The 18,551-nt window shown below is 37.4% G+C and overlaps 1 protein-coding gene across 2 annotated transcripts in view; it reads left to right on the plus strand.

Moving 5' to 3' along the window:
• Nucleotides 1–18,551, plus strand: part of LOC126284559 (probable basic-leucine zipper transcription factor N) — a 716,161-nt gene that overhangs the window by 628,460 nt on the left and 69,150 nt on the right. Inside the window, exons 7-8 of one of the 2 annotated variants that reach the window (XM_049983561.1) lie at nucleotides 479–627; nucleotides 9,439–9,939. In XM_049983561.1, coding sequence (XP_049839518.1) covers nucleotides 479–627; nucleotides 9,439–9,939 — 650 coding nt within the window. The remainder of the gene's footprint in view (nucleotides 1–478; nucleotides 628–9,438; nucleotides 9,940–18,551) is intronic. The other variant, XM_049983562.1, reaches the window with a different exon arrangement.

Here is an 18,551-nt window from a genome sequence, read left to right on the forward strand (position 1 = left end):
CAAACAAGAAGTTTATTGCTCATGAAAAAGTTTCTACAAATAATTAGCAGCTCTTGATGAGATTACTAAAGATTTCTCAGACATATTTGCCAACTGCTGCATTATATCTCTCTCATTTCCCCCCCCCCCCCCCCCCCCCCTCCCGCCCCTGAATCTACATAATATTATCTGACCGAATTTATGATTAACTATCAACAATACGTTTAATTTTAAAATAATGAAATATATGGCCAGATAAAAGCCACACATGGTGATTTGTATTTTGTGAACACTTACATCAGCTCATATGCTGCTTTGACAATGACATGGGTACTCTTACCGCCTTTCTGTTTCTGGCAATCCATTTCAATTATACCATAATTTTGTAGTTTTAATGGTATTCAAGTTTTTCTTAAATTTAGAATACTGATTTTATGTCCATGATAAGACCTTACATGATGAAGAAAAGTATTTGTTAATATTATGCTTGCCTCTCAAGGTTCATCAGTGATGGTCCGGCAGACAGTGTTAGGTGGCACAAACCAATTTGGACTAGCTCAAAATGGAACTTGTGCTGGTCAGAATGCTGGACGCATAGGTTCTGCACAGCTGCAACACTCTGGGCTGTTCCAGAAAATGGAAAACTCTGTGAGTATTTACCATAACATAATGCTTTTTTTGTATTTATTTTAAATGTTAAGTTTTTAAATGCGATCACTGTCTTTATTTAAGTTATGACTTAGGTTTCTGTTTAATTTTAGTTTCATACCTCATTGACATTTGTGGCCTCCACACCAAAAGTTGGTTAGGTACTAGCAGTACACATAAACAACAGAATGGCACAGAACTAAGGATGCCATCTAATGAGGCACTGCACAAGGCTACTAGCAAAACCCAGTACATATCAGCAGCTACTGCAATGAGGCTGAACAGAGACAGCAACAGTGATGAGTCAAGCATGAACTGCCACCCAGAGACATCTACTAGTTGATCTCTTAAGCCACTCACAGGTCCAAAAATGGAATAAAAAATCTCTGAGACAGCCAACCATAAATTGCATCTATGAATTGTTGATGAAAGATATTGCAAAGATCATCAAGAAGATAATAGAAGAAATAAAGAATGCAGCACAAAACTCACTGTGACCAATACAGAGACTCAAACGCATCAGGAGGAATAAACTCCCATAGAGAGATGGAATGTATTAAATGAGGGACATTCTACAAAGATGCATAAAAGAGTGGAGGAGAACATCAGTGAATGATCGTGACCAGAAGAAGAAATCGGCCTGTGAGAAGATCAGAAATTGACACAAAATATTGGAAGGAAATGGACTCTGAAATGATGTACACAGGAGAAAGGAAAACACTGACAAACCAACTTAGGTTCACCACAAGATCCAAGAAAGCAGACTGAGCTGAAATCAGCAGCCAAGATGGCCTGGCTCTACATAGGGAGACTAAAAGAAATCATCAACACAGAAAATTCCTTGAGAGAAGTGATATTGGTGGAAATATAGAATGTGAAGGACTCCAGCATGGGGAGAGGAAAGCCTTCAAGATTGGCTTCTCATTCAGTTATCCAGAAGACACGCAAAGAACAGATTTCAGGTCCAAAGGAATAGTCATAAGAAGAAACAACGTTTGGAGATACAAAGGCCACTGGAGGGGGAGAGAAGATACAGCTTTTGGAGATACAGAGACACCATAGGGAGAGACAATAACCTTACCTATAAGAAAATCGAATTACACTTGAATAAGAGCATAAACACAAGATTGTGGAGCATTGAGGGAATGAAAAATGCACTACCTTTTGCACCAAAGGAGATAATGGATGAAACTGATGTTATAACTTTTGTAACTGAAGTTCACAGAGATCTTTCTTACTGAACCTACAAAACTTGAGGGTTACTGTGCTATAAATGCAGTGGGACAGCCAGTCGATGCATGATCAGTGGAGGGAATTGCATGCTTCCTAAAGGGCAAAACAGAGAACATCAAAAGAATTATCAAGGAGGGTAATATGGTAATAATAAAAACTACCATAGTAACAGTAATAGACATATATGGGGTGATTTTTCCACTGTGTACAAACTCTAGCGATCAATCAATGAGAGGATATGGAATGAAAAAGGTCTAATGAACTTATGTCTGGAAATGTGTGGGTTACATTCAGGACACCATTTATTCAGTCATACATTGTTACAGAGACTGTGGTCTGATACATGCTGTACCATCAGCCACAGTTACAGTATGTGTTGAAAATGCGCTTCCATGTGTCTCAGCACACATGTGTACATGCTGTAGCATGTTCTGTCTCACACATTCACATCAGCCAGGCTGTATCTGAACAGCATGGATAATCTGCTCCAGTGTCTCCACATCTGGAATGGACTGTGCACACATGATACTTTTGAGATGGTCCCATAACCATAAATTGCAAGGGTTGAGATCCAGTGAATGAGTAGGCCATGTAACTGGACCCCCTCATCTGATCCATCAACCACGTAAGACACAATTGAGATGTGTCCAGACATTAATGGCAAAGTGGACTGTAGCACCATCATGTAGCAGCCACATAATCCTTCTAATCATCAATGGGACTTCTTCCAGCAGGGGAAGTGAAGTCACCTGCAAGAAACATGCATAGTTCTATCCTGTTAGGTGACGTGGGAGGAAGACTGGTCCCAGAATACGGTCGCCAATTATCCTGACCCACACAATCTGTCTGTACCGATGCAGATGATTCACTGTTACCATACCATGGGGGCTCTGCATACAATACCACAGGTGACTGTTACAAAAGTTGAAGATTCCACTCCATATAAAGGTGGCCTCATCTGTGAGTAGGATGGCTGACAAAAATCCTGGAATCGTGGTTGCCTGGTGAAGCAACCAGTGATAAAACTGCTCCTGATGTGGAATGTCTGTTGCTAGTAAGCCCCACACATGGTGTAAGTGATAAGGGTAGTAACAATTGTCATGGAGGATGTTCCACACGATCGTCTGGCTTACCCTGTACTAGCTAGTCAGCTGCCTGGTACTGACGTAGTGGTCGCCTTCCACAATGTTAATCACATTTTTCTCCAAGTCTGGTGTCGGAACATTTTGAGTACATCCTTCATGACCTACTTCCTGAAGTGACCCTGTCTCAGACAAATTGCAAAATGCTGTTGCAAACATTGAATGCTATGGTTGTTGTTGGTCTCCCGATACAACCTTGTTGCCTGCCACTCTTTGCCATTTGCCTTTCCATAAGTAAACACAATATCGGCAAGCTCTCAATTTGAATACAGAACCATTGTGTACAACACTGTATCACATCCATTACAAGGTGAGTCAGCAACAGATCAAAAAAGTTTTGCATCACCCCAGTTCCCAGAACTCCTGAAGATAGACGTTGACTGTGGATATTGTATCACAGACATAGTCCCTTTGACTGTTCAGACACATCACTAAACCGGCCCAAAGGCGTAAACAACCATGCATGAGTAGCACCTATTAGATGGAGGGGGTCCAACAGCTGATCAGTTCCAGTCATTCCACCAGGAAGGAGGTACACGGCTCGTGTTGTCTGTAGTTCACCCATTCTTAGACGGTCAATACCATGGTTTGACTGTATTTGCATTGTTACTTTGTGCCAGGAAGGGCTCTCAACAAGGGAAGTGTCCAGGCGTCTCGGAGTGAACCAAAGCGATGCCTGTTTGGAGGCAACTTGGTGAGGCAGAATGCCTTAGACACACTGTCCAGTGAGTGCAGCATGGCGGAGGTTCCCAGCTGATTTGGGGTGACATTATGTGAGGCCAACGTACATTACTGGTGGTCAGGGAAGGCACCGTAATGGCTGTACGATGCATGAATGCCATCCTTCAACCGATAGTGCAACCATATCTGCTGCGTACTGGCAAGGCAGTCATCTTCATGCACAACAATTCGCGCCCCCATTGTGCACATCATGTGAATGACTTCCTTCAGGAAAACCACATCGCTCGACTAGAGTGGCCAGCATGCTCTCCAGACATGAACCCTATTGAACATGCATGGGATAGATTGAAAAGTGCCGTTTATGGATGTTGTGAGCCACCAACCACTTTGAGGGATCTACACTGAATCACTGTTGAGGAGTGGGACAATCTGGACCAACAGTGCCTTGATGAACTTGTGGATAGTAGGCACCAATTATAACAGGCATGCATCATTGCAAGGGGACGTGCTACTGGGTATTAGAGGTACCAGTCTGTTCAGCAATCTGGACCACCACTTCTGAAGTTCTCACTGTATGGTGGTACAACATGCAATATGGGGTTTTCATGAGCAATAAAAAGGACAGAAATGATATTGATCTCTATTCCAGTTTTCTGTACAGTTTCAGAACCGAGGTGACCCAAAGCTCCTTTCTTCTTTTTTTTTCCGTTCTGTATCCTCTCATTGATCAATCCCTTGAGTTTGTACACCGTGGAAAAAAATCAGCTTTTATATACATGGTGTCCACAGCTAAAATTCCAGTGTCAACACAGTGTAGAAAGAGAAATACTGTTCAGAGTGACATCAAATTTGAACACCGGAGGGGCGGGGGATTCATGAAAACTTTACCAATAGGTGGCACTGTTATCGTCTTGACATAAAGAGGACAGCTGCAAATGACAGATGGATTTCAATATGATAGTTGTGGTTTGAGTTGCATATTGCACCATCCATACTGTTCAGTGTCCAGAACAGCACAGGTTGGCAGTCAGTGTTGTGGCTCTGTTATTTAGGTAAGCCCATCCACCAAAGCTAGATCATATCACATTGGATGGGAAAAATCCATTTTTAAGTGTCCTTAGGCCAAAAACAACATAAAAAGCAAAATGACATTGGCACAAGAAATGTTCAGTGTGCCATCAACCATTTTCTGCCGCAAGTTGAAATCAAGAAACAGCATGTTCTCCAATAGATTGGATTGTCTCAGGCATCATATTTAGAATGTATTGTGCAATGCATGTCTTCAGTTCAGCTATGTTCACCACTGGAACACTGGACACATCTTTCCAATAACCCCACAGCAGAAGTCACACAGATTAAGATCAGGTGCTCTTTTGAGCCAGGCTGTAGGAAAATGACAGCTGATAATTCTAGCATTTCTTAAATGCCTGTGCAGCAGCCACTTTGCTGGCTTTGCAATGTGCAGAGGAGTGTCATGTTGCATGAAAATAGTCCTTCCCAAAATGTCCTTGCTGTTGTAGGGTTGGAATGGTATTCATGCAGAAAAGACACTCATAGTGTTTACCAGTGATGGAACCGGTAACAGGACCCACATATGGTATAGTTAACAGTACCTGCATGACCCATCTCCCAAAAAAATGGGCCCTATGATAAATGATGATGTCAACCTGCTCCACACAGTCACCTTCACAGAATGAAGCAGTAGCAGTTGATTTGTGTGTTGATTTTCTGTTACCTATATTCTGCAGCTCTGCATATTGCCATCTCAATTGAGATGGAAATGGACTTTGGTTGTCCACAAAAAGTTCCACGGCCATTCATTGTCCACTTCCATGCAAGCAATAAATTCCAGAGTGAACATGGATGATTTTGAATGGCTAGCAACACAGTATGTTTTGTAGGATTTTATCCAGCATGCTTCCATGGGTAATTCCCTGTGCACTCAATGTTTGCACACCACTGCTCAACCCTTCCTGCAAAGCTGTGGCCACATCTTCAACAGATGTGGGATCAACTGTTTCCCTCCTAGTGCCACGCTGCACTTCAAAAGAACCTATCTTTTCAAATTTTGTGATCATTTTCTCCATGCCTTTTTTCATACCCTTGAGTGTCTGGAACTTCTGCAGAGCCACTGGTCCATAGTCACCCCCTCATGGAGATGTCATATTAGATGTCTCGGATGTTGATATTCCAACACTTCTAGTGCCGTTTGTTGGTCTTTCTTCTTCTTCCCACTCCCACCCCCATTGTTATTATTATTTTACATTTCTCCCTGTGTCAATAATGTGCTGCTCAAATTTGATGTCATTCTGAGCAGTGGTTTTCTTTCTACAGGATTTTAAAACTGGAACTCTAATTTTGGACTCCCTGTACATCCAGGTGTAACATTGAATATATTACAGATATGGCATCAGAAGCCAGTGACCAGTTGAAATTGTACTAGCCACAGATCTTAACTGTAAAATTGATAAGCAAAATGTAGAATCATCCATACTACTCGGAACACTAGAAGAGGAAGGTTTGAGAGCAAAAATAATAGCACATAATGGAACCAGTGCAACTGCAAAGTGTGACAGCAACTCACGCTTTCGTTTGAATTAGGTCCGCAATAAATGGGATTCACGATATCCAGTTTTATGGCGCTATACGATAAGCTCATTGATTCAAAGAAAGCGTATGGGGTCTGAAGATGGCAAAATGAATTGCCAAAACTGGTTGAGTTCCAAATAAAATAAAATATCTTTAAGTGTACAGCTGTTGATAAAGTTTATTGAATTGAAAAAATGCAATATAAGAAGTTAAAGGAAGAACCTGGTCTGAGCCGGTTCTGTTTGATCAGAACTGGTGGGACTGCTTGCAGTGTCTTATGGCTAATTCTGTTGAGGAACTCTTTCTAATACTTTTTAGATGATTCTGAGTAGAGCAACTAAACAATAGCTTTGAGGTCTATTATGTTCTCATCAGATTTTAGTATAGCTATAATATTTGATTTTTCATCATTCTTTCGACAAGGTAGCAGTTTGACATTCTGCTCCACCTGTACTCAACATTTAGAGTTTTTTATCATATTTAATTTACTGAAACTATGTTGGTGTTTGCATAAACATTTCTTCACCCTTAATTTGAACAGAAAAAAACCTTCAAAGTGTCCGAATGCTTTTCATCAGCTTCTTCACCTATCTGGAAGCAGCTATTTTCTTAATGAGCTCCACAATATCAATATCTTTGCTATATTTGGTGCCAAATTAAGCAGCATGTTTTTCAAGATAAGATACAGAGCTTTCATTTAAGGGAGGGATGCCATTTTGACTTGTAATTTTTTTGTTTTATTTTTTACTCACATTTCATTCTCTCCTGGAACTTAGTTGTTTTGACCCAGTTTAACTGGCTTTGGGGCAGGAGGATACCAATTTAGAATAATAACTTGTCTCATGGCACAATATTTTTGAAATTGCAGCCTTTATGTAGACACAATAAGGAGTTTGTGGACAGTGGTACTAGCAAGACTGTGAATCTGTGATTCAAGGTATTTCCTGATGGAAAATTAAAGTTAGATGAAATGACATGATACATGTGAAATGTTTTCCATTTCACTTATTGATTCAAATACTTTGAAGCACATTCTAGCTCAGGAAGTCTTGCTGTGGCCTTCAGTTGCCATAAATCAGTAAAAACTGGAAACCTTCAGTCAAATAGCATGCTTGCACAAACCTGTGCCAAGCTTTGAGATCCTATAATACTGCAGTGAAGCAGCAGCAAAACCTCCAGTGTTGAAATGAGTGAGCTGTGTAGATGATAGCTGTGTGAGCCAAGCACACTGTTGCCACATAAATTAAGCTACTTCTGTGCCCTGCTGAGGAAAGTACCAGTAACTAAGAAGAGGAAAGCTAAATAGGGAAGAATAAGTACTGGAATCTCAAAATGAAGACTATAGCATTGGTACATTATGATTCCTTATGAGAGGCTTAAACTTTTGTATATATAGTTTTTCTCCAGTGTACTGTAGCTTTGATTTTCAGTAATTTAAGTATCACTTACTTTGAAAATACTAGATATAGGAGCTATAAATTAGATTAGTGGTTTATCCAGTGATGTTCTTTAAAATGCATTGAACAGTTTTCCTTAATTGCATAAAAATGATCAATAAATTTGAAAATATGTAATAATTTTTAGTAATAATTACATTTCATATAGTTTTCTTTCCTTTTAAAAAACAGTAAGCTAAAAAAAAAATATATTCGTCTTTACTCTATACCAACATCATCTTTGAAGTTTAGTGCTGATCATTTACCCTTGTCTTGAGAAGAACTGAAGAGTAGTTGCCTTTTTGAACCTCTCAAAAATAAAAATCTGTGTTTCCTATTGCTCTTAAAAAGATTTCTTATCTTGCTATTTTGATAGAATCCAATATTTGTGACTTACTAAACTGGCTTCAATCAAACCAGGATATTCTTTATATATTTTCCAGAACTTATGGTTCTATATGATTTTTGCAACATAAGTGCGTACCTACAACCTGTATCTGTGTATGGTTTCTAGGTAGCATTGTGCATATGTGGAACCAGTTTCCATGAGTTTTTGACTTTCTACAATAATCTTTTATTCCTTTAGTCTGTTTAAGACAGATCTCATATGAAGTATATTTTTCACAGATGATAATGTGTTTTGTCATTTTTATTCCTAGAGGACTGTTAATAAGCATAACTAAACTAATGTTTTCCAAATATATCCATATTTTCTCATCATCTAGATTTTGTTGAGCCTGTTCTTCAATTTTCCTATGTAATGTAGAATATATCTATTCTTGGAAGACATTTGTGACATAATTACTCACTACAACCATGTTATGTGCCTCTGATGTTGAGCTTACAATGAACATGGATCATCAAATCAGTGCATATGCACAGAAGGAACTGTTCTTAAAATATCTACAAATATATCTCTGTGGTTGATGTTTAACTAGGTTTCATGTAGAAATGTTAAGAGAAAATTTCTCATCCAGGTAGTGCAAGACTTATAAAATATAAAAACACACTTCTGTTTTAATGTAGTTCTCCTTTAGGTTATTGACCCCCCTCACCTCCAGCCCTAACTAGATTCCATCTGTGAATTGCCTCTATGTAAGGTCTGAAACATATTCATCTATGTGCATTGGACTTTAAGTAATTTCCAGCCACACATTTCTTCAAATGTTAGAACAGGTGCAAGCTAGAGAATGAGGACTCTTGTGAATATGTTGACTCTCTCTCTCTCCCTATCCCTTTATTATTTCTTTCTTTCTTCTCCCCCCCCCCCCCCCCCCAGGTACCCCACTTTTTGCATTGTCCTGAAGAAAGAAAGTTAGTTCAGAAGGCTTGCATAGTAATTGTCACTCATTATTTTACACTTTGCAAAAAAATCAGTTAAGCGAATTCCAACTGGAACATATAAAATGCTGACCACAGTGTGGAAGATGACATTGATCCCATGGTTTTTTTTTTCTTTTTCTCCCCGATCAGGGCAGTTGACTTCCTCTCTATATTTCGACTGCTGTTCCATGTTTAGTGTGAAATTGTAGATCCAAATTCTATTGTTAACAAAATCACTATCAGTAATTAATAATGTTGATCACCTTTGTCATCTTTGCTTGTGTGATAGCTCTAATTGTTATGGAGTGTGTGTGTATTTGAGAGAGAGAGAGAGAGAGAGAGACTCTTAAGTCATTGTATACTCTTAACTATTAAAATTTGTGCTTTTTGTTTTGCATGGGACACAGCAGAGAGAAGACTGTGTGCGAGTAAGTACACCTGTGCATGCTGGATCTCAGCAGAAGCAGCTGCATCAGCAACATCAGATTGCTCAGAGACAGCAGCAGCAGCAACAACAACAACAGCAGCAGCAACAACAGCAACAAGCCCATCATCAACAACAACAACAACAACAACAACAACAACAGGTCCCAAAGCAGGCCAACAGCAAGAAGCAACAGGGATCAAATATGGCTGTTTCTGTGACTTCTGGTGGAAGTACATGCACCACAGCTGTCACTTCAACTACTCCAGTTGACACTAAACCATTACCTGCTTTTGAGCAGGCATTTGGGTCTACTGAGATTGGCCGTTTCTCACATGAGGGTTTTTTTAGTAGCATGCAACAGCAACTTCAGCAGCAGCAGCAACAACAACAACAACAACAACAACAACAACAGCAACAACAGCAGCAGCACCAGCAACAGCAGCAGCAACAACTTCTGCATCAACAGCAACACCAGCAACAGGTCAGTCAACATATGGACTGGCCACCAACCTTGGTGGACCCCTCTGCATACTGCAATTATTATAATGACTATCACAACACAGGTTTCAGCTCTTACCTGCTCAACAGTTTCTAAAAGTGTGCTGTGTGCAATGAAGTGCTCTTTTTTTTTTTTAACTGAAGCTGAAAATAAACAATTGTAAGGGTCAGCCTTACCAAATGGTATAGTGTTTACAATGACTGAAGAATTGTCTGCAACTGCCAAAACCAACAGACATAAAAATCATCCTAGCACAGTTTTTAGTGACATACATATTAAAGCCCTGCCTATGATAAATGATGTAATACTATAGATGGTTATGCCCAACCTTTTCGAACTAACAGTGAGAAACTTTTGATAGAGGTAGACAAATGCCAGTAGCAATGATCACACCAAACTATATTGCTGACTCAGTTTTAATGAAATCAGTGGTTTTATTTTCAGTCCAACATAACTACAAGTCTCATAATATTAACATAAATTCCTTGTTGACTCCCAACAACAATATCATGATTTACACAACTTAATTTCAAGGTTTCCCGTATTTATATAAAATTATTTCATTAAATAAATGAAAACCATGTCAGTGTTTGTCAAGGAAGTGGGATACTTTCAGAAATGTGCTAAGACATTTCAGTTAATAGATTATTTTGAACATATAATATGCTTCATGTACAATGAGTCTAAGGAATGAATGAAAAATAATTGGTGTGTAATGTACATGAGGGCAGCCTTCAGTATAAAAATCAGACAATTTTTTTTCAAAAATTTTAGTCAACATAGGGGTCAATGTAGCGAAAACCTTCATGTTACAAAATAATAAATAAACCCATCATGACTGCTCATTGCTTCTCTGCAAGCTCAAATAGCCAATGAAGACACAATTACTGCATTATCTAAATTTTTATTTAACTCTACAGAAATGAGAATAGTTCCATTATTGTTTTCTTTTTTTTTGCCAATGATCTCCCTAATCATTAACAACAGAGAGCACCTAAAGGCTATGGACAAATGATGTACTTCAATTTTGGTTCCTGTCAGCTATACTAGGGCCTTTGATTACAGAAAAGGCAACAGAGGAGGAATAACATTTCCGAAAGACTACAGTAGTAGTATCAGCTCTTGTTCAACTACACAAACACACCATATTATGAAAATATGAATTTACAGGATAATTCATGACATAGTAATGATTTAAACAAATATTTTCTTTATACTTCGCACTACAACCACATCTTTGTTAAATAAAATGGGCGTTGTTCCAACAACGTTAAAATTTCAATGGTGTGTTGGGTATACAGTTTAGTTGCTGTTTCCATCCTGCACACAGTATTTCAATGACTGATGTAGTTACCTTCTTCAGGTGTTGAGATGTGCAGTTAAGTGTACTTGCTGTCTTGTTGCAATCCAGGCAGTCATTTTCTTCAGGTGTTGCAAGTTGTGCTGCTAAGTGGATTTGCTGCCTGAACTCTATCCAGGCAGCAAGTAAATTTAACAGTGCAACTTGCAGCACATGAAGAGGAGCACATGGTCGCTCATTGAAATAATGTGGATAATATGGGAACAACAAGTTGGCTGTACAGCTGGAAGCCCACCATTATTCAGTCATGTAAAGGAAATTGGAGGGATTGCAATTACTAAATTTTATCTGGAAGGTCTTGTTGGCCACTGTGCACACCTCTAGTTTCAGATTACAAAATCATTCCCAAGTGTGAAAACATTTTGAACTGTGAACATTTGCATCAGAAACCATATAGAATAATGCTTCTCTACATTGTTTGGCTCTTCAGAGTTGTTCTATGTGGCTTCATAGATTAGCAATATTAGAAAAAGAACAGATTGCTACTCACCATAAAGATAACACATTGAGTTGCAGACCGGCACAGCGAAAATACTGTCACACATTTACTTGCCAAAGCCTTCTTCAGAAAACACACACACACACACACACACACACACACACACACACACACACACACACACACACACAACCCCCGCGCGCGCGCGCGCAAACACAAAACAAAGATGATGAAACTTACCAAACGAAAGTGTTGGTATGTTGATAGACACACAAACACACACACAAAATTTAAGCTTTCGCAACCCACAGTTGCTTCATCAGGAAAGAGGGAAGGAGAGGGAAAGACGAAAGGATGTGGGTTTTAAGGGAGAGGGTAAGGAGTCATTCCAATCCCGGGAGAGGAAAGACTTACCTTAGGGGGGGAAAAAAAAGGACAGGTATACACCCGCACGTGCACACATATCCATCCACACATACACAGACACCAGCAGACATGTCTGCTTGTGTATGTGCAGATGGATGTGTGTGTGTGTGTGTGTGTGTGTGTGTGTGTGTGTGTGTGTGTGTGTGTGTGTGTGTGTGTGTGTGTACTTGTTCATTTTCCCCCTAAGGTAAGTCTTTCCTCTCCCGGGATTGGAATGACTCCTTACCCTCTCCCTTCAAATCCACATCCTTTCGTCTTTCGCTCTCCTTCACTCTTTCCTGATGCAGCAACCATGGGTTGCGAAAGCTTGAATTTTGTGTGTGTGTTTGTGTTTGTTTGTGTGTCTATCAATGTACCAACACTTTCGTTTGGTAAGTTACATCATCTTTGTTTTTAGATAAATTTTTCCCACGTGAAATGTTTCCTCACATGCATATGACTGCCATCTCCAGCAGCTTGGACCAGAAGCATTCTGTTCTGAACTGCCTGAGATGGTGGTCGTGTGAGCATGAGTTGAGCTTGCCTGTGTGAATGTGTGTGTGTGTGTGTGTGTGTGTGTGTGTGTGTGTGTGTGTGCGTGTGTGTGTGTGTGTGTGTTTTCTGTTCTGACGAAGGCTTTGGCCAGAAGCTGTGGGTGTAACAGTCTTTTTGTTGTGCCTATCTGCAACTCAACATGACATATTTACAGTGAGAAGGAATCTATTCTTTTCCTAATATTTTTGATTTCCGGTCTGGGCTCTCCTTTGTTTGACTTCACAGATTCATATTGTGCTTCAGTATTACCTGCAAGAGTGGGCTCTGTAACATTGTAACATGAACAACAATATCTACCTGATAAAATTTTAATCTTGGTGGAACAATATTGCCTCCAATAAATTCAAAATGATGTGCTTGCTACTAAATTTTAATTTTGGTGGAAAAATGCTGCCTCCATTTAATTCAAAATGGTGTGTTTGTTACTAAAAGATATAATCAGCGCCTTGAAGAATTTGCAGTTAAAGGGAGAAGAAAGAGACTGGACTCTTAATTTCAAACACTCATTCTTGTCCAAAGAGAAACTTGTCATAAAGGAAGGATGAGTGAAGCTCCAACCAGTTTTCACTTTTTGTCAGCATTATGTATTGATCTCCATTCTGTCTGCAAATGATCAGTTGTTGTTTCTACTATTACTGATATCAAAATGAGAGATGAGAGCAAATTCAAGTGTTTATTCCATTTTGTGTTCCTGCTTGTTTCTTTGCTGTGAGAATCACAAGAAGGCAAACAACCAAAGTAAGAACATACTTTTAGGTTATTCATAGCAAATTTAGGGGTTGATGTGGAGACAAGGGCAGTATAATTTGGTACTAATTTCCTAATATCTCAAAAGTTAAATATTTACTATGAAAGTTAAAGAAGAGAGAGAAAAAGAGAAACCAGTTACAGTCTGAGGATGTCATAAAGATACGCTGCCCATGATAGAATTATGGAGAACTGAGACTGTTATTGTGCTTAGTTTTATTATAGCTCATTACTTTCGTGTGGCACTTTTCTTACACAGGAGCAGCAGAAAGTGCACTCTTTTCAGTAGAAGCTTCAATAGACAGAACAATCAAAGAGAACCTTCAGTAGCTTTTTGAAGAACTTTCAGTAGTCTGCACACAATATTGTTCATGAAAATATACAGAGGTTTTGTATTTGGCTGTAGAAGGTTCTGTAAGAAATCAATTTTTGTTCATTATTAACCCTTGAAATCAAGATCATACATATTATGTCACACATGCACATGTGCACTCATTACAGAGCAACATTGTGCAATAACCATATAATGATTACAGTTATGTTCATTTAATTTTGAAAGGTGCAAGTGTTATAGAGACTCAGTATACATGGGAACAAAAGTCCTGCAATAATGAATACTTTAATTTCACTGTGCCTGATAGTTGTAAAATGTTTTCCTTAATACAAAAATACTCCCTACAAGTTGAAAACATGCTCTTATCCATGTTCCTACCAATTAATCTATATTGTCTCTCTCGCTCTCTCTCTCTCTTCCCCCTCTATCTCATCCCTCACCCTTCCCATCCTCACCCCTTTCCCTCTTTGTAGCATTTATCCCCAAAATTTGGAGATTCTTGAGAAAGGATAAATGAACACATTTCACTACACACATGTCTATATATTCATCATAGAAATGATGCAGCTATCAAAAAATGCACCATCACAGTATCTTCCATGACCAATACAAAAGAACAGCTGACTTTAATGTAATGCAACTGCATGAATTAGTCCTCTGGAAATTAGCTTTGTGTTTCATGATGTAATATTTTCTTTCTTGTCTAGCAGATCAATGAAAGGGAGGGATTTACTTGTGTAGCAAATACAGTGACTGATTAAAAATTACTTTACACTGTGTAAAGTGGTATAGTTACATACTGTGGCATTGTTTAATGCTGATATCATCAGTATACAAAAGAATAAATGCTGGGCAAAAAGGAACATTCTGCAAATATTTTAGAAACTGTAACTTATTTGAAAATTGTGCCTTGAAGTGAAGGACTGGAGAAAGAGCACATTGTTAATTCAAAATAGTGAACATTCCAGCATGATAATCATTTGTGACACTCACATATCCAGCCATAAAATTTATAATATTCAATTTCAATCTCTCTAGTTGAGCTCTGGGTGGAAGTGTTATTGTAGTCACAAAATCCAATCCTGTTCATTAAAGGTGTACTTCTGGGGACCAATTACTGTTAAAAGTCACAAAAGCCATACCAATTTCTTCCACCATGTGGTAATCTTATGTATTATTCATTTACCATATTTACTGAAAATATGAATAATACTTCTCTTAGTCAAGTCACATTCCTTGAGAAGTATTTACAATGTGTTTCAGAAAAAAATGTGTAACATATTTCTGGAGACCATATGTTAAGCTGAATATAACTGTGTTTTGATGACAGATTTTTAATGTTGAATAAACTAAACTGAACAGTGGCTGTATGGATATATTTAGTGTTCATGTGGACAAAATATAGCAGTAAATGGTGGATTGGGTGCATTGAAATTCTGCTCCTAACCTCTCAGTATTGCTATGCTCCACTAATTCGCAAATAGCTGCATTATTACTGCAAATATTAATCTTCCTGCTCTTAAAACAATTTAATTTTAAATATAACTTACTTCATAACCTTTAAGTAACATATAATCTCATGTATTATTGAAATAATGTATATTTTCCATTTAACATTATGAGAATCTCCAATGTATCTACCTGTATTATTGATAATGTTTCTACTGGTGGGAATTTTCTTTGTTGGCCAAGTTAGTGTACTAAGTTCTGCCTGTCAGTGACTGATATTTTGAAGTAGAATGGTGTGACTCAACCCATAAATCTCAGACTGCATATAAGACTAAATAATTACATTAACAAGCAGCTTGAGTGGTCATGATTTGGCTAATAGTGAAAAGAGAATTTCAAAAAATTAAACAAAAACAAAAATTACAGTATATAATCTTTTAAGAGATTATCTTTACTATTCTTTTTTTAATATTCAAATTAAGGACAAAGCAGAATACTCCAACCATTTGAAATAATCTCCTATGCTGCTTCTGATTATATCATGCCTATTCTAACTTTTTCTAACTATACTCCATTAGTCTGTGATGATTTCAACATCAACAGAAGCTAAACAGTAGCCTTTCTTGACTGCACTGTTCAGATTCCTTAATTATATTAATAGCTCTCACTTTAGACTGGCTTATCATCGAGAAAGGCATTTTGTGTGTCATGGAGGAAGAAGAAACATAATGATGTAATGAATGAAACATTACTAACTTGATGCTCTTTGGGGAATTAATTTTAAATTCATATGCAGTATTTGACATACAAATTACAATATGTGAAGCTGTGAACATTGTTACAATGTTAATGAGAAAAATACAGAAATTCTATTTCATAATTTCTAAAACTTTTGTCAGCACATGTGAATATATGCTGTGCTCTATCTTTGCAAAAGAAATATAAGACATCACTAAAAGTGTACCATTAATTAGAGATGCAGGCATTTCATAGTATTTCAAGCACCTTTATTCATGATTACCTCATTCTTGTTGTTTGCTCTCCTTTTTTTTCTTTTCTTTTTTTTTTTACATTCATGAAACATATACCAGTAGTGAAACAGATTCATCCACAAAACATAATAATAGAGGAAGTATAAGTCTCCTGTCATAAAATTCCTGACAAGTGATAAAAGCAGTACAATTCCTTTTGTGTTGTGTTTGAAGCATATTTAGAGAGGGCATGGCATCTGATTATGAAACTCAGCTTTATTCTGATAACTGGATGGAAGGCAACAGGCTCTATTGTTACTTTTCCTATATTTCTAGTCACTGCTAACATACTTATGCTGTAAACAGTATTTGCACTGAATGTGCCAAGAGCATCATCTCCGTTAGAGTACTATTTTTTATCCATCAGGTGTTGGTGGATTTAGAAGTGTGTCAGCTTCAAAAATACTATGTAGCTCTGTGTTATTTTATAATATTAGCATTGGATATTTGAAACTCATCCAATGATTACATCTAAACTAAAATAGCACCTGCATTTTCCACAAAAACTTCAATATTTCACATGAAAATGACCATTCCATTCAGTGCATTTGTTTCCTTGTTTTTATGAGATTCAAATAATTTGTCATTATAGAAGTAGTGCATGTAAGTTTTTTTGTTCTCATATCTGCAGTACAAGTGTTAGTGCCAACTGAGAAAAACCACCATGCATTATGAATTGTAATAAATGAAAATTAATTAAACACACATGTGAAATGTATGTATATATGCATATATTATACATATGTACATAGTCAGTCATGTTTTGCATGTATTGTAGACATTATAAGACAACTTTTCTCAAGTTTCTCTTGTTCGTTTTTAACATTTTGAGCATTGAACATAAACTGCCTACACTCTTGAGGATGATAGTTACCTTTCTGAAATAATACCTTCAATGTCACAAAGAATAGACTTCCCAACATAAATATGAAAACAGATGTCTGAAAAAGCATGTGTAGTCTGAAACTTGGAGTGCCTTATTTATTGGTGAAACTCATGTTTTTGAGAGCTAGAATAATAGCTTACATTAAGATACATTTTAAACTCATGATAATGCAGAGAGCTTTAAGACGTGAAAGTGATGTGAAGAAGTTTAAGATTTAATGCTGGAGCAAAGTACTCTTTGATTAGAATTACACTAGAAGCAGTGAGAAAATTAGGTACTTTTTCTAGAGTTCACTAGCAAACAAAGTTTATATAGTATAAATATATAAACAAGTTGATATATGTAACTTATTCATTTGAATGATGGTTGCGTAATGCAGCAGAGAAGGTGCTGTGTCTGTGCATGAAGTAAAGAACTTGATTCATGAACTCCAATCATTAAGTTCTGTTCTACTTAGTTTAAGAAAGCAACCAATTATTTGTCACTAGTTTTATTCCATGGCTCTGTGCTTCCTTGCCTGAAAGATATTTTCATAGATTTTTGTGGTAGATTTTTGTCTCTGACTGAATATGTGACAAGTGTTTATTGCTGAAGTTTCACCTGATGATTTACATTCAGGTAAAACTTCTTAGTGAATGGCAAATTATAAATAATTGTTGAGGACTTTACAGTTGTCCATAGCTTGTCAGCTTTGCAGGACATTTATGTGTTTGATAATTTTTAAATGTCAGAAATATGTCCTTTGAATGGGTTTTCTTCCTACAGTGCCTTACAAAGAGGCAAAATCAAGCAAAAAGACACACACAGTAAATTCATAAGAGAAGCAATGTGTGGGACATTCACGATAACCATTTTTCACTCAAACAAGCAGTTAACAAAACTGTAACCTAATTGTCACTTTCTGTTATTCAGCCTAGTTTCCATACCAACTATTTAAGACTTTGTTGAAAAAGTACTGGGTTTAAGATTTAAGTGATTAGCATGTGCCATAAAAACTACATTTATTCATTAGTTGTGTTTGTTATGATAAGGATGTTTCTGTTTCGCTCTTTGTTATTAATGTAAGAAAAGTCATTTCTTAGAAGTATGACGGGCATCACGATTCTAGAGTTCCTTGCCAAAATATTTTGTTGGCCTTTATCAGAAAGTAAAAATATTGTGTTACATAAAGAATAGTGTTACTGTCTGTACCGGTATGTAATTTGATTAATGAGAAGAACCTGTTACCTATTGGAGGGTAAAATTGCCCCTTTTTGTTTTTTAACTGCAACATCTGAGTTTATTACACTTTTTGTTATAGATTTGATAATTTTTGTATTTTTATTACACACTTGTTAATAACAGGTCACTAGAGTATAAGATGGTAATGTTCACTGAACTGAAAACAT

The sequence above is a fragment of the Schistocerca gregaria genome, chromosome 8 (assembly GCF_023897955.1).
Source record: "Schistocerca gregaria isolate iqSchGreg1 chromosome 8, iqSchGreg1.2, whole genome shotgun sequence".
Lineage (NCBI taxonomy): Eukaryota > Metazoa > Arthropoda > Insecta > Orthoptera > Acrididae > Schistocerca > Schistocerca gregaria.